The sequence below is a fragment of the Ursus arctos genome, unplaced genomic scaffold (genome assembly GCF_023065955.2).
Source record: "Ursus arctos isolate Adak ecotype North America unplaced genomic scaffold, UrsArc2.0 scaffold_26, whole genome shotgun sequence".
Classification (NCBI taxonomy): domain Eukaryota; kingdom Metazoa; phylum Chordata; class Mammalia; order Carnivora; family Ursidae; genus Ursus; species Ursus arctos.
This window is the reverse complement of record NW_026622941.1, coordinates 18,728,026-18,749,211: the sequence shown is the minus strand read 5'-3', so window position 1 is coordinate 18,749,211 and position 21,186 is coordinate 18,728,026. Positions and strand designations below refer to the sequence as shown.

Here is a 21,186-nt window from a genome sequence, read left to right as displayed (position 1 = left end):
ATTATTCTAACCATACATAAATCACCAGAAGACACTTACTATGGCAGAAACCTTGACTATCTTCCTCTTTTCATCTGAATCAAACAAAAGAAGGTCCAAAGTACCAAAGACACAATAGAGACAGAGTTTAGTGTTAACCCAGGTGAAGGTCTTCAAAGTTTTAGCTAACTAAAAATTAGATACATAGCTACAGATTATTTTGCTAACATAGTAAGAAAAAAAAAGCAAATGCAGTCTTAGTGTATATTAAGGATCTTACTCTCTAGATGAGTGTTTTTGCGGTATATTACAGAATCACACATCCTCCTACCCATTCACCCCTATTTTGATACAGTTTAGGTTGAGGATTGGTGCTTGGGCAAGTATGTGTTAAACAAAGGTCTAAATTATTTTGATGTGAAAAAGGAGATGGCCACACACTGCTTTATTCCAATTAGACCACATTTAAACTACTGCACCAGGTTCCCGAGTTCTCAATTTCAAAAGACCATGATTTCCAAAAACAAGAGGAGGGGGAGAGGAGAGGAAGAGTGGGTATGCTATGGAAGGGAACTTAGCTCCCTACCGTGGCAGGGATCAAGAGAAAGCTTAAAGAGGATCACTTGTTAGGAATTTTATAAATTTGGCTCTACCTTTAATTTCCCTCCAACCCAAGGATATAACAGCAGAGATGCTTTCTATGAAAAGGAACACATACATAAAGAAAAAAGATCTCCAAAACTCCACTATGATATATTAAGACAAGTTCAGAAGAACACGGAGAGCAATGAAGGGTTTTACCAGGTGGGGACTTCAGCAGGTGGGCAAAGAATAGAAGTTGCTTTGCACTTAAGAAAACTTGATCTAGAGGGGCGCCTGGGTGGCTCAGTCGTTGGGCGTCTGCCTTTGGCTCAGGGCGTGATCCCAGAGTCCTCTCCCACTCCCCCTGCTTGTGTTCCCTCTCTAGCTGGCTGTCTCTCTCTCTGTCGAATAAAAAAATAAAATCTTAAAAAAAAAAAAAGAAAGAAAGAAAAAAGAAAACTTGACCTAGAGAGCATAGCCCAATATGTTTTATATATAATATATATTTACAAAGACAAAGCATTTATATATTTATCTAAAGACAAATCATTGCAAGCATTTAGAATAACCCAAGAAAAATACCAAAGTGGAACTCAACCTAATAATTTTCCAAGGTTAACGGCTCTAGACTGCCTAGATTATCTCAATTGGCAAAATAATTTTTAGCTAGTTCTATGACCCAGCCTTCGAGAATAAGAAGCTTGATCGTGCACTTTTAAAACGCGATCTGGGGTTATGACATAAATCACCCGAGAATCTCAGAGGATGACACAGGAGCTGCAGTCTGTATTGACTCTAGTTGGTCTATTTCATTGGTAAAATCAACACAAAGAGTACAAAGTTGTCTGCCCTGCAAGATTGAGGACCAATTTAAAGACTAATCTTAAATAGGGTGATCGTCTCTGTACTTATTAAAATGGCCAAAGCCTACAACCTTTTTGTGTTTGCAGTTACAGACTGGGGACAAGAGGCTTCTGGTTCTTTTTAAAAAATGTGTACATACTGAGCAAGGGAACACGGTGAGCAAATGTAACTCGGATATTAAAATAGCTTTTGTGAACAAATGAAACTGGGCCCCTTCAAACAAACATGGGCACATGAGGCTGCAAAATAACCTACATCGAATATGTCCAAATCAGACACACACACACACACACCGTCTTCCCTTCCTTGCTCTGACTGTAAAAACAAACACACATTGACCTTCTGATGCTTTTTCTTTCCAAGAAGGGCATTACAATATTTCCAGTTTCCCAGATTCACAAACTAAAGGATCGCTCATGTACTTTGTTAACAACTTCCACCATCAATCACTGACTAATCCTGCCAACCCTTTGTTTTTTCTTAAATCATCTTTCCTTCCCAACCACAACTCTTCTAATAAACCCCACTGTCCCTAAACAGAACTCTTACAATAGCCTCTTTCGTGTCTTTCAAAAAAGTCAGTTTGTCTGTCATCTGATCCACTGCTCTCAAAACTATGTTTCATCCGTTGGCATCGCTCTGGTTAAAAAACTTAGTAACTTTTGGTGCAGACAAAATAATGTTCCTATTCCTCGGCCTAATCTTAAAACACTCCATTATTCATTCCCCTATCCCTACCCCTCTCTATCTTATCTCTAAAAAATTTCCCACCATCCCACCTCTTCTCCATCCACAAAGGCTAGGCTATCTATCCTGCTATCTTTTCCAGAACACAACCTCACTCCACACCTGGCAACCAGTCTCACAACGCGCTCTGCCCTTTCTCTCCCTCCTTCCCTCTGGACCTCATGTCCACAGGGGAAATACAGTGAAACATTCCCGTAGTGACATTCCTATAACGATACGCTGGGCTTTTTTCTTCTTTTTTAGATACATTCTTTACATTGTACCAAAGTTGACGCCAGTCAGCTTCCTATTCGTACAAACACCACGAGAAAAGGTGGAAAATAAATCCAGAAGAGAAGTCAGAGAGGAAGGGAAGACAAAATTTTACCAGAAATCCATGTTAAGAAGGTGATGGTATTTGAGCATTAAATTTAGCCCTGACCTTTCTGGAGTGCAACGTTCTCATGACTTTCTGTATTTCAAAGCGTGTATCACTTTGCACTGCAATCCTTTGTTAATGCTGTATCTTTTCTATATGCTTAGGGTGGGGTTGCAGGGGTGGTCCACTCTGAACCTTCCACCAACTACCCCACCGTCTCTGGCACGTTCTGGGCACTCTTCAAATGTTCCGAAATTTAAAAAAACATGAACGGTTTACGTTTCCCAAGGAAAATTCTCACAAGCAAGGGATCCATAGTGGCAGTCTAGGAGCTAACCAGGCTAAAGGTGACTTTCCCAGTAGGAGCGAGAAGCTTCCTTACCGTGCCAGTAAGTACTGGTGTTCTGATCTTCCTTACAATTAAACCCTCCCATATAAATTAATAACCTGACATTCTGATTCACGAGCTATAATTTTATTAGTGTGCTTTAGCAATGAATAACCTCTGGTTCTATAGAAAAAGTACATCTCTGACCGGCAACGCTGAGATCTGGACTCTAGCCAAATGCTAACCTCAGTGCCAAAACCAACAACCCTTCCCCCGCCCCTAACACACATACACTCGACAGAGAAATGCCTACCAGTCTCTGTCACCTAAATTCAGCCATCTCAAATATAATCAGCTACTGCTAATCTACTTACTCTCTTTGGAAAGAACAGTAAAAAGAGAATGGAATGTTGAGTAAAGTTTTTGCCTTTTTTCTTTTTTTTTTTTTTTGTTATTTAAACACCATCTCTGATTCTATCATATTTATTTCTGCGGATTTTTTTTGGAGGTAGACAGTGGTCTGAGACCACACTGTATTTTTTTAGGTAGTTATAGAAACTGGCTTAATATTCCTAAATTTCGTTTCACATAAATTTACAGTTCTTCAAATGAGAAAGCATGGTAATAATCCAAGAAGTGGAAGTAATTTTTAAAATATTACACACTGCTCTTTCCCCCTCTTCATTTATTTAAACAAATAATAACAAATGAAAATATACAAAGTTCCTTTGTCTTATGCAGGAAATGCAAAGAATAATCAAAATACTGACAAGCAAAACTGAAATTAATCAATATTAGACACAGTGTAACTCAGACACAGAAAAAACAAAGTATAAAATAACACTTTCTGCATATAAGTGATGGATAAAATTTTAAAATATTATAAAATAAAAAGGCTTATATTTATAGACTATACATAAACTATTGGGAAAATTATACTGTGTATTTAATAAACACTTTGGTACATGGAATTCTTTCAGGCAAAAAAAATTTTTTAATGTTCATTACTTTGAAAAACAATCATTATGAAGATGATTTTTATTTGCAACTGTCCTAGCCTGATAATCAGTGAAGGAGGCTCAGTACTCTCCTTATGCATGTTTTACAAAGAATTTTCTCTCCTTAGTAGAACACGATTTATTTTCATGTTCATCTCAACCTATCATAAGCAGGGAGTTTTCTTGCTACCTTTTAACCTAAAATAGACCAAGAGCCTTTGTAAAAATGAAGTCCATTTCTAAATGCATATACATATTTCAGCACACATGTGTATTTTTTCATAAAACTATACTTTCAGGCCAAGTTACAAAAATTGTGTATATGTTTATCTCGAGCTCCAGGGACCCATTGTGGGGGATCATAGACCAGCTCAACATCCAATCTTCTAAGAAACTTCAGCTTTTCCAGCCATCTGGGTCAAGAATCAGGAATGCAAAGTTGTACTTCACAGTTTTATTAAAGGCCACATTATCATTCATAAAAGCACTGGAGTTGTAGCTATTTCCCTGCCTGTAAGTCCAACAACTATTGGGTAAGGGGTCCCAAAAATGCTCTGTGAACATTTGGAGAGGAACGATGTCAAATGACTACATTTCTTTACAAAGTTTTGTTTTTCTGATTATAAAATATGTGTTCAGGGTTAAAAACTTTAAAAAATACAGAAAATAGAAAAATAAATAAAAATCACCCATGATACCCTCATACAAATAACAATAAACACTTTGACAACCATCCTTTCTGTTACCCATTTTGTTGTTACAGGTGATAGCATACTATATCCTCAGTTTTGTTTCTCAGTTTCCCTCTTACTCATCAAATTATTTCCCATGTGATTAAAAACTCTCCATTTCACAAGTTTTAAAATTCCTATCTTTTGTTGCTTCCAAGCAATATGTAAAATATTTCATAATCAGATATCAACCATAGTGTAGAGTTAGCAAACTCTGGAAAGTTGCAGGGCAATCAAGCTATCATAATTTAAATATTTATATAGCACCTATCATTGACGTGCTCTGTAGGTTCACAAATGATCTGAGTTAATATGAAAACAAAACAGAAGTATTTCCTCTATAGGAAGGTGTGGGATGGATTGGCAACATGCCTTTGGATAAGATAGGATTTGTCAGACTATTTGAAAACTAATAATAAGAGAAAGACTTGAATTTTCTTTGAACAGTCTAATGTTTTTGCTACATTAGAGGTTAAGATGTTAAAGCATCTACAAATACATCTGTTTAGGAGGGAGAGCATAAGAATGACACTTCATTAAAAATTTATTTTAAAATAGAAAGATATTTATATAAGAACAAAATTTCAAAACCAACCTTTATCATACTACATGTTATAATAGCCTAACCAACTAATAACTTTTGAAGAGATTAAAATACTTGATTGGAATTTGTTTCAATGCAAGGAGATCTGACACCTTTCCTGAATGTTGGCTTTATAATTTGTACATCCTCTGAAAAGCAAGGACAGAAGGTAAACTGGGAAAGGGAAAAAAAATCAAACCAATCAGATTTTTTTTAAAGAAATGAAGATATATAGATATAGATATGAAAGTCAAGATATATATATCTTCATTCATATAGATATAGATATCTATATCTGTAGATACAGATATAGATATTCTCATAATATTAGGCTGCTGAATACAAGAGAAAACACTAAAGGAACTCTCTTTCTACCCTCAAAGAGAAGTTCAGCCCGTCAATACCAATCGTGGTGGTATTGCCTTCAGTATGTATTTCCCACTAACACTACCTCTTGGTCTAATTCCCAATCCTACCCAGACTACTGCAATAGCCTTCTCCCTTCTTCCATTCTAAAACCTATTCACACTCAACACAGAAAGCTGAGAGATCCTATTCATCATAGATCTGGTAACATCCTTTCTCTACCGAAAACCTTTCAATGGCTTCCCACTCTGCTTGGACCAACAGTTTTTCAAGAACTCCCATGGCCTACTGATCCACTGGCCCTCTCCCACCACCTCTCTGACATCTCCTCCTCCATCACAGAAGCAAAAACCAGAGAATGTTCAATGGTCAAGTTGTGGGGGAAAGATGACTACCACAGGAAGAATTTCTGAACTGAAGCCAACGATGGTACAGTAAGATGATGCAGGACCCTTGCTCCTACCAAGGTCAAACCAAAATAACCATCTCAGACTAGACTGAAAGATCATTCAATATGTAGGAAAACCTGGATGAAAAGTGGTCTGAGTACTGAGGACTACTGTAGGGTCTTATGGGAGCTGGTAAAAAGAGAGAGCACCTAGAGGATTATTTTTATGTGATAAAGTAAACAATCACTACCTTCCACCAAAGGCCATTGCTGAGCCTGCACTGTCTCAGCTACTGTGCAGAGATTCTTTTTTTTTTTTAAAGATTTTATTTATTTATTTGACAGAGAGAGAGACAGCCAGCGAGAGAGGGAACACAAGCTGGGGGAGTGGGAGAGGAAGAAGCAGGCTCATAGCGGAGGAGCCTGATGTGGGGCTCAATCCCAGAACGCCGGGATCATGCCCTGAGCCGAAGGCGGACGCTTAACGACTGCCCCACCCAGGCGCCCCACTTTGCAGAGATTCTAAGCAGGAAGTCCCTGTTGAGAAAAATGGTACCACTGGTAATTTATGAGAAAAAGGAAGGGTATGACTGGAATTCTACCATGAAAAAAATGAAGCAAAAAATTCTGAGAAATCTGTTTTTCAAAACAAAACGCAGGTTATGACGGCAGCTGGTGGATAAGTTTCCAATGGGATTATATGACACATGATCCCAAATTTGACACTCCACAGCATCATCAGCCATTTTTGCCAACATGTCCAAAAACTTCAATTTTCCTAAATATCTTCCTTCATCCTTTTTCATTCATATCATTTTCTTCGGAAGCACCTGTCACCATCTTTGTCAGATTTTTCTCTTTCCACTGTTAAGATGTGTGGCTCCCCAGGCTCTTCATTTGTCAAAGTAGCTGTGATCATGATATAAGCAACTCTAATATTTTAATTAACTTCCAGAAAACCTGCATGTTTCATAAGACTTACAAGTCTGTTTTTTTAATCAAATGTAAATTTGATACTTCCTGATATAAGCCCCCAACCTTCAATGACATGGTCCTAATGGGTGGGTAGGAACAGATACCGATCTTGTTCAGTTGGGAGGGATGTTTAACAAGAAGCGATGTCCATTATTTCCACTAATTTTACCTTCATACCTGAAAAGGTTGGCTGTATTATTCCCAGAGTACGATAGGATTATTGAAGTTCAGAAAGTTGAAGAAACTTGTACACACTACAAAGCCTTGGCTTGTCTCAGTGCATATATTCTCTACTTTGTACAGCAATTGATTTTTGTTTAAGCTTTATAACAGCCATATGAAATAGGTAGAAAAATTGTCATCCCTATCTTACAGTAGAAGAAATTGATATGCAGAGTGGTCAAATAATTCCCCTGAGGTATCCTCAATGGGGAAATCAAAGTGAAAAATTTTACAAATGTCATACGTTCATAAACTATAATCTGTGTGTATATATAGATAAAGCAGGTTTTCCCACAACACTAAACCAAGCACTTTTTAACTATTTGTTTAATCAGACCACAAAAGTCAGGACTTTCTGTCTCGTTTTAAGAGACAGAAGTTTGTAGTCCCATGTTTCTCCACTGAGGTAGCAAGAGTGCACCTTTTTAAAACCTTAGATTTCTGGACCCCATTCTAGACATAACTAAATCAGAATATCTGACCATGGGACCTAGGAATTTTCATTTGAATAGGCTTCTCGGCTAACTTTTATTCACACTGAAATTTGAGAACTACAGCATGTGGCTAGATTTAAAAAGTACCAGATGATGTGTAGTTTTAAGTAGGGGAGGTCAGGCCATCTCCTCACAGATTTTTAAAGCATCTGATGGAAGCCTACTAATCTATTAATCAGAAACATGGACTGTTAGGATTCATAAAACAGTCTGATTAACATGGCATTAGAGTTATAGGAAATTAATTAAAACCAGAAAAGAAGCAGCTAAGAATCTAGGCTTCTTGAGATACCTAGAAGGTAACAAATAGTCAACATGAAATAAAGAGAGGCCTGGATGTTCAATAAAATACACTTACTTGCTGACCTTTTTAATCGATCTGGACACAGAAGAGGTAAAAATTCACACAAGATTGCCATAAAGGTACATTTATAAGTCACAGAGATAAATGCACTAAAGAAGTAAAGACTCGATGTTTCTGAAAGTAATAACGTCAAGAAAGTTTATGAACTTAGGACTTCTGAAAAATAATCTAAGTGCTTTTGGTCTAAAGACAGATTCCAAGGCAATGCATGACTGGACTTCCTGCCCCATGCCCAGGAGTGACTCTCTCAGGGTCTTCTCCTCTTTCCAAATCACGAGAAGTTCTAGATTTTCAGTACAGCAACGTTATATCCCCAAAAGACTATACAATATCTTTTTTTAAAACTGAGGAATTATTGTTTTGATTTTGATCTAGTCTTCTCTATGCTCAAGCAAATGCTAGCCTTAATTTCTTCCACTCATTTACTGCGGGAAGTTTCCTTTTCTGAAAGCCACTTTATTTTTTAGATAACTTAATCAGTGTTCATTTATATCTGTACTCAACACTCCCAAATTCTCACACTTTTCATTTAGGACTACTTAATTCCTTACAGAAGTTCCACTGAAAACATTTAAAAGCTCAGTTGTCATTCTTTAAAGGGGTTAAGAAGGGCCGATCCAATTATTAAAGTAAAAAATAAATAAATAAAGAGAAACAGACAAAATGAGGCTACTGCCTTCAAAACTGTCCTATAATTTAGGCCCTGTTTATCTGGCAAAAACAATTCCAATTACAGCAAAAACAAATCATTAAGAGTAAAAACAGACACTCTTCAAGATGGTACAGACACACAGCTAGCTTCCTGTCCCAAAATGAAAATAGAGTTAAAAGATTTTGCTTCTAAATGTTTTATTACTCTGTCAAATTTAAAATGGCTTGTTTACAAAAATATATTTTGATTATTTCAAAGTATGAATTAATCGATAACTAAATTAACTTGTCATTTTTTTCAAATGGAAATGCTCAGATTTTTAAAAAAATAATATATTCAAAGAAATGTCAAACTCAGATAGTTTTCAGTAACAGCAACCTTTCTAAAAACATCTACCTGTGAGACCATTGGACATCCACAAAATAAAAGAAACTTGTCTCTATAAAATATAGCTGGGAATAACTTTTTTTCCCCTAAACCCTGCACTCCTAGTTTATCTAATGGCATGATAATCTGCCTGCCATACTCAAAAGAGATGCTTTTGATTTCAGTGAAAGGCTTTGACAATATCTCTATATTAAGCATTAAAACTACAGCAACAAAATATTATTTGTCTCATAAACTTTCTAGTTTAACAAGTCAAGTTCTACTACAAACTAGATAGACCAACACAATTGACTGGATGAACTAAAACTTATCATTTCAATAAAACCCTGCAAACTGCGGATTTTTCAGTTCATCCGGACTCCAAAATTATGCTACCAAACTCTAGATTCTTGATCACGGTTGGACAAGCCCTGCAGTTGGGTGATATTTTAAATAAGTCAATTTTATAAAGCCATCTCTGGAGGCAACGGGCTCGAAACAGATTTCGTAACGGAGCACAATTAAAAGAGAAAATAGAGCTAGATTTACTTTACATTAGACATTTCAGGGTATACGGCTATTCGATAAACGCTAACGAAAATACAGACTACTAGTGTAAAAGGGAGGCAGAAGAACACCTACCCACACTGTGCAGAAGGTGATGGGAACAAAGTCAAGGTTGATTCTTTCTCAATCACTTTGTAGGGTGAACAAGAAAGACACTTCAATTGGTATTTTTCTAAAAAACGCACCTAATCTCAAAGCGCATTTTAAAATTTACACTGTAATGATCTCGGTGGTAACTTTGGTTATTTTCAGTTAGGAATGAGCTAAAAATAAATATCTAGGACTCATGCTGAAAGTGGGATTTCCTCCCAGTAAGTGCACAGGCAAATTCAGCCCCTTATCTGACACATGCAGGAGAATATTTTTTAAAGGAATAAAAACACATATACATTAAAAAGAAAAATCTAAGTTTGCAGACTAGCTGATGAACTCTTTCTCTTCTTTCCATAAAAATTCACTTAAATCGGTTTAATCACCAGGTCCATCTCAGGAGATTAGGGAGATAAGTATTTCAGACTAAAAGTCCTTTATTTCTTTTCCATCCGTTTAACCTGCCAGCCAGCACCCACAATGAGCAAGGCACTGGGCCAGAATTTTTGCAAGGCAGTATCTATGGCTGAGAAGAGCAGGCTAAAAAGTTTGATTCTTTTATCGTGAAAGCTGTCGTGATCAGAATCTGGCTTTAGTTCCTGAGCCTAGAAAGCACATTTTGAAGATAGCCTCGGCAACTCAACAGATTCTTGCTTTCCAAACTTCCTGTTGCGGGATCAGGACCCCAAAATACGAACTACCAAACAAGGGGTTGCTTTATATCACAATGCCTCCTGAGGAACATGTCCTATGTGCACCTGTTAACTTGATCATATGAAACACTTCCTTTAAAAATAAGAACCATTTCTTTTAGTTGCATTCAGGCTACTTTAAAAATGTCCTAAGAATGCTCGCTCCACGAGTTGCCACAAAATGAAGCATTCCCCCCCATAATATCTCTAATGACTTCCAACTTCCATGAGGTTTATTTAAGTGGATTATACCTGGAGGGGGGGAAACACTTGCCACAGACATAGCATAAATATTCAGTTATTCAAACTTACTTCAGAAGATGGAAAATTTTTATTAAAATCCTGTTAAATCAAAACCACAAGCTTCTTGAACAAAATTATTTCAATATTCTGACAAGGTACTGTGGGGTATGGGGGATAGAAAGGCATTTTGTAAATTTTAAGCACATTCTGAGGGAGAAGAATCTGCCAGGTTAAAAATACATGAAATAAAAGGCATTTCTTTACAAAATTATATATATATATGTATATATATACATACACACACACACACACACATACAAACACATAGACATGTACACATTGACAGAAAAGATGACCGGCAAAAAAAAAATTGACAAGACCCAACTTCTACATTAATTTAAAGCAATTTCAAAATGAGCTAGGGCAAATGACTAGTTACACTCAAACACAAACTCTTTCAAGTAAGTTATGATTATTATGGCATTTATTCTCTAGCTAGCTACTTCAAGAAGTCTAAATTTAGCCAACTTCACCAGGAGTGAGCCTGAGTCCACATTATTTCATTTTAGCTAAATGTGCTTCTTTGTATATCATGATTCTACTGTCTTCTGTTCTTTTAAGATTTCCTAAGTGATAGTGAAAAATCTATGTAGCTCACTATTTTTATTCTGGAACGCAAAGATAAATAATGGGCTTTGCATTAAAGATGGGGGAATTTATAAATCAAAGGTCACCACAAACATCACACACAGTTATAAACCATTATACACGAAATAAATGTTTTTCCAAAAAAAAATTCATCGTATATATCTATGTATACATAAAGGAACATGTCTTATAGAAAAAGTAATTTTCTCATTAATTCTCAAAGTAATATTGGAACAATGCCTAGGGTTAATGAATTTATGGAGAGGAGAGAGAAGAAAGTTGACATTCAAAAATCACTCTTTCTCAAAATCTGTACCTTTTTCTGAGTTCACCCTGCAGTTTGAAATCACACAGAGCTCCAAAGCCATCTCCTCTCAACTCCTGGTCTCAAAATTCCATACCCTCAAAATCCCCAGCCCTCTTCATACACAAAATGGAACTATTTTCATTTCGTTTCGTATATCCATGAAAGTGGTGTTTACATAAGCACTGGTGAGAAGTCATCAGCCCTTTACAGACACTGTGACACTTTTCATCCTTTAAAACTCCCAGCAGGTCTGTCACTTGAGTTTCCTAAGTTACCAAGATAACGACCTGCACTATAAACATAAACACTTTCATTTCTAAAGAGACATTAGATAACTCAATTATACACTAATCACCATGAACGTGACTAATGACGTGTTCACACCGTACACATAAGCAATCCCTGTTACCAAACTCCAAAAGGCAAAGTCATCATTAACTGGCAATCTTGATACTGTGTTATAAATCAGGTTAACATAAAGGTTCCTTATTCAAAAGGTCTGTGAAACCACCCCTCCAATTAAAATAAGACTTTTAAATATGCACAATAATGAGAAATGAAGAAAAGGGGGAAAACAGACTTGCCAACTATTAGCGTAGTACTGGTGCAAAAAAGAGTTACCAAGGTCGCATATAAATTTGAACAGCTGTATATCATGTGCCATCATTAAATCTACACAGGTTTGCCATCATAATTGAAGAGGTGACATGAATATTCAAGTATTTCATCCCTTTAAAAATTATAGCTGCGCTTCCAAAATGGTAGCCATTAGTCACGTGTCAGTTGAGTACTTGGACTGTGGCTACATCAAATTGAGATAGGCTGTGAGTGCAAAACATACACCAGATATTTCAATTTATAAACAAAAAAAAACAATGCAAAATACCTTCATTTTTTTTATATTGACTTTATGTTATGCTGTCATGGATTACTTCAAACATTACTATCATGGATTTCACCTGTTTCTTTTTCCTTTTCTATGTAGCTATTAGAAAATGGAAAATTAAGTACGTGGCTCATGTTAGATTTCTATTGGTCAGCGCTTATCTATAATGTTTACAGGACTGTTTTCATCAAAGCCACTGGGTGACACTGTTTCTCCACTAAATTGATATAACCAAAGCAATTTCCTGGCAGAGGAAAAAAAAAAAATCTCACACACAGGCTCCCACACATGTGCACACGTGTACACACATACCAATAGACCTAACGTGCTCGTTAGAACTATTCACAGGATGAAACTTTCTTAGGATGAAAAAGTAGGAGTATATTCAAGTAACGTTGTTACTATCTCAGGATGGAAGAACATGAATGCATTTAACTTTTATTACTATCTTAGCAGGACCAGCTATACTTAAAAATCTTTACTGGTTATTCTGATTCCTCGATAATGAATGAGAGCTCTAATCAAATCGAACAGGTAGAAGTTGTTCAGTTTGTGAGTTTTCCCAACTAGCTTCCCACTTTATAAATGGTAATGTTCTTCACGACCTCCTCTAATATTACATCCTATTTACTTATATTTTAATGGATTCCAGAGGAAACCATGCAAAATAACTTAGGTGAACAAAAACCACCAGCTGTTTTTGCTAACAAAGAAATGCTTTACTGATGTGCAGATTACTTTTTGCCTTGAATTTTTGAAAGCCTGAACATTTTGAAATAGATTTATTAAAGAACTAAAATGAAAACAAAAATCAATAGTCAAGCCACCAAAGCATGCTCTTCTTTGATGAGATAAAGACTCCACGAAGTTAGACTTTGCAATGCAATTGATATTCATTCATGGGACAAAGTCCTAAATGACACATTCCACAGGCTGCCTGGTACTATTTGATAACCAGAAAATTTACTGTAAGGGCTCAGAAGAGTTTTGTGTCATCTGTCCCTTCAACAGGTTTTAGAGTCTCCTCATTCTGAATGAGCATTTATAGTTCCATGTGCAAAACTACAAAAGATACCCAGGCTTAAAATCACCAGCGTGACTCCTTTCCTACTCTCTTTCCCTAGCGGCATATTCAGGTCCAAGAGAAAAATGGATAAAAGCCAACATTTTGCCTCAGGCTGGCTACATACATTTAGCGGAGTCTCCCTCAGTTTCCTTCTCTCTAAAATCAGACTAATTTTAGTCTCTTAACTACAGCCTGCACAGAATTGAGCATTCTGAGATCTCACTGCTACAAATTACTTGAAGCCATAAACTACCTCAGGATATGAAAACAAACAATCATTGTACGCTATTGAAGGATAACTTCCTAACTCCTGCAATATTTTTACCTGTATTTCAGAAGTACTATGAAGGTACACTAACATTAATTTCCATTTCAAATAAAAAATTCTCTGTTGTCAAAATGTAAAGCTGCTCAAAATCCAAAAATATTTATTTTGACCAGTATGTGGTGATGAAGTTATTGAAATCTATGGAACTATAGACTTTTACCCCAGAAAAATGAACAGATGAAGAGATGAACGTTCTGGATCTAGAGTTAAAACCTACTCTAAGCTCTTATATGCATTCCTTCAGCTATTATCTAAGAGGCTATTTAGCTGTTTTACGGATTTCCCCTTTCCTTATGTTGACCCCTCAATACCCTAACTAGCTTTAACTCTGGAGAGTTGAGTGCCTACCCTATCTGTATATAACACGTATGATTTTTAGCATGAGGCCTAATGAATAGATAAAATATGCTGATACGACAGTTGATAGTTTCACTGACCAAAGACCTTTATGGATAACATTAGCTAAGCGTAGCATCTTCTTTTAAGACAGTGGTATACTTTTACGGTGCACACATATAGCCAGCTAATATTTTTGATGATTATTATCCAACAGATCTTTCTCTGAACTACAATTGATACACATCTTCAAGATATTTTTTCTTCCAGAGATCAAAGCTATGTATTGTATGTTGACAACAGCACAAATATATTCTCAGATCCAAGTTAAGACAACTCCCTGGGAGCCCTGGCAGGGGGAGCGCCTTTTAAAAAATACTACCAATAGTAAAAGTAGACATAAGTAATTACTAAAAGTTTAAACTCCCATGTAAAGGAAATAGCGTTCATTTGAATATTAACAGAGCACATCTTTAGGTATAAGCATATAGACATGTCTGAACCTTTTGAGGTTCATTCTTAATTATTTAATAGAGCTTCATTAAAAATATGAATGAAGAAGGTAAACAAATTGCGTTGTCAATCTCATGTATCTTGAGGGTTTTTTAAAAGATACAATTACAAATATCACACAGAAGAGAAAGAAGAGGAGGAAGACTGTTGGGATAGGAGACAGAAGGCCAACTAAATAAACAATTCACTACAAACATGCAGGCTTATGTGTAATTTCAAGAAGCCAAAGAAACTTGCCCTATGCAAAGGCATTGCATCTGCTCATCAAAATCTCTCAGGATACCTCATGATACAACAGCTGCATTGATCACCTTCATACATCCATGAGATTACATCTCACGACAACAGTATTTCCTGAAAAATACAACTCCTGCCCTAAATCCAAGATAAACTCATTCTTTCAATAGATTCTGTAACACAAGCTTTCGATGAAGTCTACATAGACTCTATGGGGATGTTACTGGCACCGACCCTATTAACTGAAATCTTACAAATATCCAGAAATACTTCTAACTTTGAGGTTCATAAACATCCCGCTTCAATGCTCTTTAAATGAGAAGTGAAATTAAATTTGGTAAAGCCTGTATTCAACTAGGGCCCTGCAAAGATTATTCTCGGAGTTTTATTTCCTAATAGAACACAACAAATTCACACCAATGTCACTACAGATACAATGAATGCTTTTTCATGCCAGTGTCACTCACCCTAGCCTGCCTGCACCCCCTGCCCAGGCTTTTCAAAATGTATTTCATACACAGAGTCACTGTTCTGGTTGTTTATTTAATTAACATGACAGCCCAGCATACACAGCATTTCTTTCATTTCTACAGTTTTAACTTTTTACACTTTAGACTCAATACAGAAAGAGTAAAATTACTGTTTGACTCCTTCCAACCTCTGGAAATTTATATAGATTCACTGACTATTTCTGTCAGTTGAAACAGTTTTTCAGTATGCTTTAAATATCTGTATATACAAAGTAAAAATCACAATTTTGTCCCCACACACACAAAAAAATTATTTTCCCTTACCTCTCCCAAGGAATAGGAATTTTTTTTCTTTTTAGTGTTTTCAGAAGTTGACATGAATTTTAATTCTGCCAGCAAGTCATATGTAATCAATATTGTTCTTTATATCACCCTAAGCTGAGTTATACTACTGAAATGTGATAGAATTAAAACCTGTCATTGTTTCTGGAATTTGTTCAATTTGAGAAATACTGTAGGTTATACTGGAATGTATTTAGGAACTTGAAGGACAATAGGTTCTTTATATCCAAAAGAAATACTTCTGTATTTTAGAACCATAGCATAAATGTAAGTTACACTTATTCAGATAGAAGATGTAACAAGGCCTATCATGTGTCTACCATCACAAAGCATTCCTATTTCTTATATTTTTGTTTTATTGTTGTTGTTTTTTCATTTGAAAATACCTTTCTTACATCAGTGATGAAAAACTCGATTCTACTTTTGATAACCAACCATCAGACTCCATTACATTCCTACAAAAATCTATTTTGCCGCTAAAGATGTATAATTAAGAGCTGTAGGGAAATATTTATGGGAAATATTTTGATTTTTAATTACATAATACAAAGTATATAGCTGTACATTTCTGACAGAAAATGTATCCGTCACAAAGAATTTTGTCAGTAAGTGGGACAAACACATTAATGGAAAGAGACCTTGTGTTTACTTCATGTGAAACCACAGGCAAAACTTAACTCTTAACATGTAACTAAAGTAGAATGACATTGGTTCGGAATCTTTCAAAGATGCATGTGCAAGGTGGTTCACAGTAACTAGTGAGGAATGACGAGCCAATCGTGTTCTTCGATTATATAGAGAATAGAGATATCCCTTCAAATACGATATCCAAATGGTAAAAACTGCATAATTAAAATTTTGTGTTGAAAAATAACATATCTTTTAGTCATACAAAATATCTAATAATTCAAGAAATTCGAAGTATCTCTGTAGAGTCCAGTGTTTAGACGGTACAGTGATGAGAGACACATACTTGCTCTAGGATGTGAACATCTACCTAGAAAAGCTACATACACCTTAGTGGACATGTCTGCCAACCAAAAAAGTACAGTTTGACACACTGAGCTACAAAATCAGCTTGAGTCTTGAGGATATTGGACTGGTACTACTCTACTAAAAGCCATACAGATGTTACAAACTTTTCTTTCCTAAGAGGAAAGATTGCCCTCACTTGCATTCACAGATAGACCCAGTGTCAGATGAATTCTGTGACTGAAGACTAGACCTATTTCTTCTTTCTTTGCTGAAAGCTATCCTTATCATGCATACTGCAAAACTCATTCCATATGCAATAGCCAATCTAGAGATGTAACTACGGTTTAGGAAGGAAGGCAAAAAGGGAGGCAAATATCTCTGTCAGTTGCTTTGTCTTATGAGAATTGTATCACCTATTCTCCTTGACCTTTTAGCACTGAGTCATTGAAGAGAGGTAGTTCATAAGTGGCCACTATCATTCACACAGAGAAGAAAAGGCTGAAATTCTCTCACCTTTAAACCTCACAATGAGCAAGGTCCAAATAAATTCTCAAGAGGCCTCTGCCAGACTTTCTGCGTTTTATGTCCTTACACCTCTATTTAAAATTCACTTGTTGCCAGAGTATTGTCTGGAATTGAAAGTAGACATTCTTTCATAAAAAAAACTCCTAATCAGGTAGCATTCGGGGCAAGGTTATATATGTGTTTTATAAGTATTTTGATTCTTGACTTCATAAACTATGCAGATGACAGTGTACACTTTGCACTCTTAACCAGAAGTTTGTTTCCTTATGATAAAACAGATAAGACATTTACTGTATAGCTCCTGAACTTTTCACACAGTTAGGCTAACGAATGAGATATTGCCCTATCTCGTAAGAGACTATTCCATGTTACTTCTCACCCCCACACATACAATTATACTCAGCAACAACTTTAATGGGCCATATATAAAAACTGGTCTTAAGTCACTCTCTTTCTCTCTCTCTCTCTCTCTCTCTCACACACACACACACACACACACACACTAACCGATGCCCTCATTAAAACTTCAAGGATCTGAATTTCTGCTAAATGTAACCTTGTTTTCCATCAACCATAAGAGATACAGTCTCTCACTTTAGAACATTCTTCATAAACACAGCCTTTAAAAAAAAAATAGTAACCAAAAAAATGACCAAAATAGATTACAAATGTGCATTTTCAACAGCATTAATCAGCAAAACATTTAAAAATGCAATGCTCAATTACTTTCTTATAAATCTGCAGGTTATCTGAATTCTCCATTTATCAATCCAAACCAGAGAAAACCAATAAAAATCTGCAGATTAATCAACACTGCTGGTTAACTCACCTAAACACCTTATCTTAAATCCACCTCTAACTCCTTAACTTCTAAATGTTATATGAAATTTCAGAAATTTAAGAGGCTAAATGATACTAATTTGAACTTAAGATTAAATCACAGTTTTGCCTTACAAATTATGGTTCAGTTTTGCAGTGATCATATCACTTTCCCCTTTAAGTTAAAGAAAAGTGTTCTAAACATAATAAAACTAGCAGTGTTTTCATTTAAAAAGACATTCTCCCCTGACAGAGAAGAAATAAAACTGTGCTTTCCCCCGTATTGGTTTACCCTTCAATAGATAGCTTTATTCTGGTGAGTTCCAAATTTCTACCAAAGCTAAGTGTCAGTCAGTGGCCTGTTTAGAACTTCACTCTTAGAGTAAGCTTATACCCAAGAAATATTTGCTTTATCTAAACAAAAAACTAAATAAGTACATTAGTTTTAAAATAAACACAGAGACTATGATGCTGTCATTCATTCTGCTAAATAATGTCAAACAACTACGTTCTGTGTAATCAACTCCGTTTCAAAAACAAACTAACCACCACACCATATGGTGACTGCTATGTCTTAGAAATATCTAAATGATTCTTCAAAAAAAAAAAAAAAAAAAAAAAAGCTTACTATATCTTGGGACATTCTCCCACTCAGTAAAGTCCTAATAGAGCCATAGGTAGGCATAAATTTAAAAGGGAAAAGTGTAAATTTCCACTTGCTGAACATGATCAGCTCTCTACAACCCCCACCCCCAAGTGTCATATCTGTTTGGAGTAGAGAAGCAAGCACTTAAGTACACCTTTTCAGAAACAATTTGCGTTTAAAATTGGGATTTGATCTTTTACGCCCTCTATGGCAACTGTATTCCATGGCCTTAAAACGTTTATTGATAATTAAGAGATTCATCCCCAAAATTCATTAAACTTTTTCCTAGAACAACTTCACTCCTAGATTCCTCCTCTTCTTCCTTTCTGAAAGATTTATACCACCAGCGATCTTGGAATTATTCTCCTGAATCAATATTTCCTGTATAATCTGTATAAATCCATTTGAATTTCTAACATCGACTGAAGTCTGTACTCCAGAGAAATGTTTTGTTTTTAGTTGACACCAACAGCGCAGTTCAAGACTTTGACAAATTCCGCAGTTCAGACATATTGTTCCCCAAATAGAAGTTTATCATCAGGATACAAAACACATTACCATGTCATAACGTATGTCCCCAAAAACAAACTGGGCACCAAACAGATGCAGCCTTTTCAAGTAAAACTTACTGCAAAACCAGAAAGTGTGTATCAACACCTCACCTTCAAGCATTCCTTGATTTTACTTCAGAATCTTTTTACTGACTTTCATAGACATTGACTTGTCACTTTAGAAAACCTTATAGAAAGTATTAAAGAAATCCAGTAAAATCCACGTGTTGAGACATCACCCAGTGCTAATAAAGCAAACCTGGAGGATTTCTGCTAAAGGAGAAAACTAGGAGGGGACTTGAGCGTAGGGAAGTCGTATGCCAGGTGTAGCAGATGTAAAAAGTTGGCCCAGGTGCGGAAGACCCTGCAAATGCCATCTAGTTTTGTTCCTTATTGTTTCTGCTGTTCAGATTATAAAATACTGTGCGAGACGGGGAGAATAACTCCCTAAATTTCCTACTGAGTCTGAAGTTAACACCACTTTTCTAGACTATCTTTCCTTTGGTTCCCAGCACTCGGGTTCCCTCCACTTTGTGGCGAATCCCAAGCCTTTCAAGTCTTCCCGGGAGGCGAGTGAGAGGAGCTCGCCAGGGCTTACCTGTTCCCTCGGTATGCAGGGCAGGGAGGTCCTCCGATGGGACTTGCTGCTGCAGCCGGACATCTCCGCGGACACCACGGAGCTGGACCGCCTCCTCCTCTTAAATACTGGGATATCTTCCTTGGTCCCAGCAATTTGCTGGGACCCGAAATGCTCCCTCGGAGCCGCCCCCGCAGACTGCGGCAAGATTTGCTCCACGTACCTGGCCAGGAGGAGCCCCAACACGCCGGCCAAGTATGCCAGGTAAGGTCTCCAGGCGACCTTGAACCTCTCTAAGGAAATGAGGGACACAGTCCTGACCGCGCTAGTCAAGGCGATCATGAGGACGCCCAGCCTCAGCCTCAGCACCAGCCATGTCGCGGCGGCCAAGCAGCTGAGCACCACCCCCGCGGCCGGCAGCGAGAGTAAGTGATCCTCCCCGACGCCCAGCCCAATCTGGACGAGCGCTTCCCCCCCGCAGCAGGCGGCGAGCAGTGCGACGGCCAGAGGCAGGCGCACCCCGGCGCGCAGGAGGTACAAGCCCATCCAGAAGAAGGCACACAGAAGACTGAAGAGCAGCGCTGAGAGCTGCAGCCAGGGGCTGAGCGGCGCGCCGCCCCCAGGAGCACCTCCCCGAAGCCCCGGGAAGACGCCCCCTTCTGCTCCCGGGGCCGTTTCCTCCGCAGCGGCCGTCGCCGCCTCCTTACTCTGCTCCAGGTCGCGGCCGATCTCCCCGCGCACCAGCCTCACCAGCAGGGCCAGCAGAAAGGACAGGGAGCCCGCGCACAGCGCTGAGGAAAGTTTCCGGGAGCGCCGGAGCGGCCGCAGCACCAGGTCTCCCCAGCGGCCGCGGCTGCCGGAGTCCCGCGACCGTGCGGGGCCGGCGCCAGCGGGACAGTCCGGGCCCGCCGCGGGGGCTTGATACACCCCACCGTGGTCGGGCTTGTCCCCGACTCGCGCGGCCTCGCGGAGCACTGCCATTGTGTGCCCTCTTCACGGAATCCCCAAGGTCCCCCGGACGCCCCCACCCCGACACATGCACGCACGCACTCTCTCCCTAATCCCACCCTCGGAATCCCTCCTTCTCCGCAGGCCCCCAAGCCACCGCAAGTTTCAGCTTTCCAATAACTCCTGGAGAAGCCTGGATGCTCCAAAGAGTCGCCTTCAAGTTAAAAGCTAGCACAGGCAGAAACGATCAGACTTCCTCCTTTTCGCTCTTTGAAAAACTCTTAAAAATTGTGCTCCACCCCCACCCCCGACTTCTATCCTCCGGGGTCTCTTCCTACTTCAGGATTTTAAAGATTGCCCCACGCGTCCGGCGCACGGGGGCTGCAGACGCTGGAGGAGCCGCGGGCGCAGGGCGAGCTCGGG

At 38.0% G+C, this 21,186-nt stretch overlaps 1 protein-coding gene across 5 annotated transcripts in view; it reads right to left on the bottom strand.

Annotated features, from left to right (window-relative positions):
- The window catches only part of PDE3A (phosphodiesterase 3A), a 315,351-nt gene extending 294,540 nt beyond the window's left edge, over positions 1-20,811 (bottom strand). For all 5 annotated transcript variants that reach the window (XM_057303281.1, XM_048216537.2, XM_057303282.1 and 2 more), the window contains exon 1: positions 19,837-20,811. In XM_057303281.1, coding sequence (XP_057159264.1) covers positions 19,837-20,796 — 960 coding nt within the window. In that variant the 5' untranslated portion in view covers positions 20,797-20,811. The remainder of the gene's footprint in view (positions 1-19,836) is intronic.
- Between the last annotated feature and the right edge of the window lie 375 nt (positions 20,812-21,186).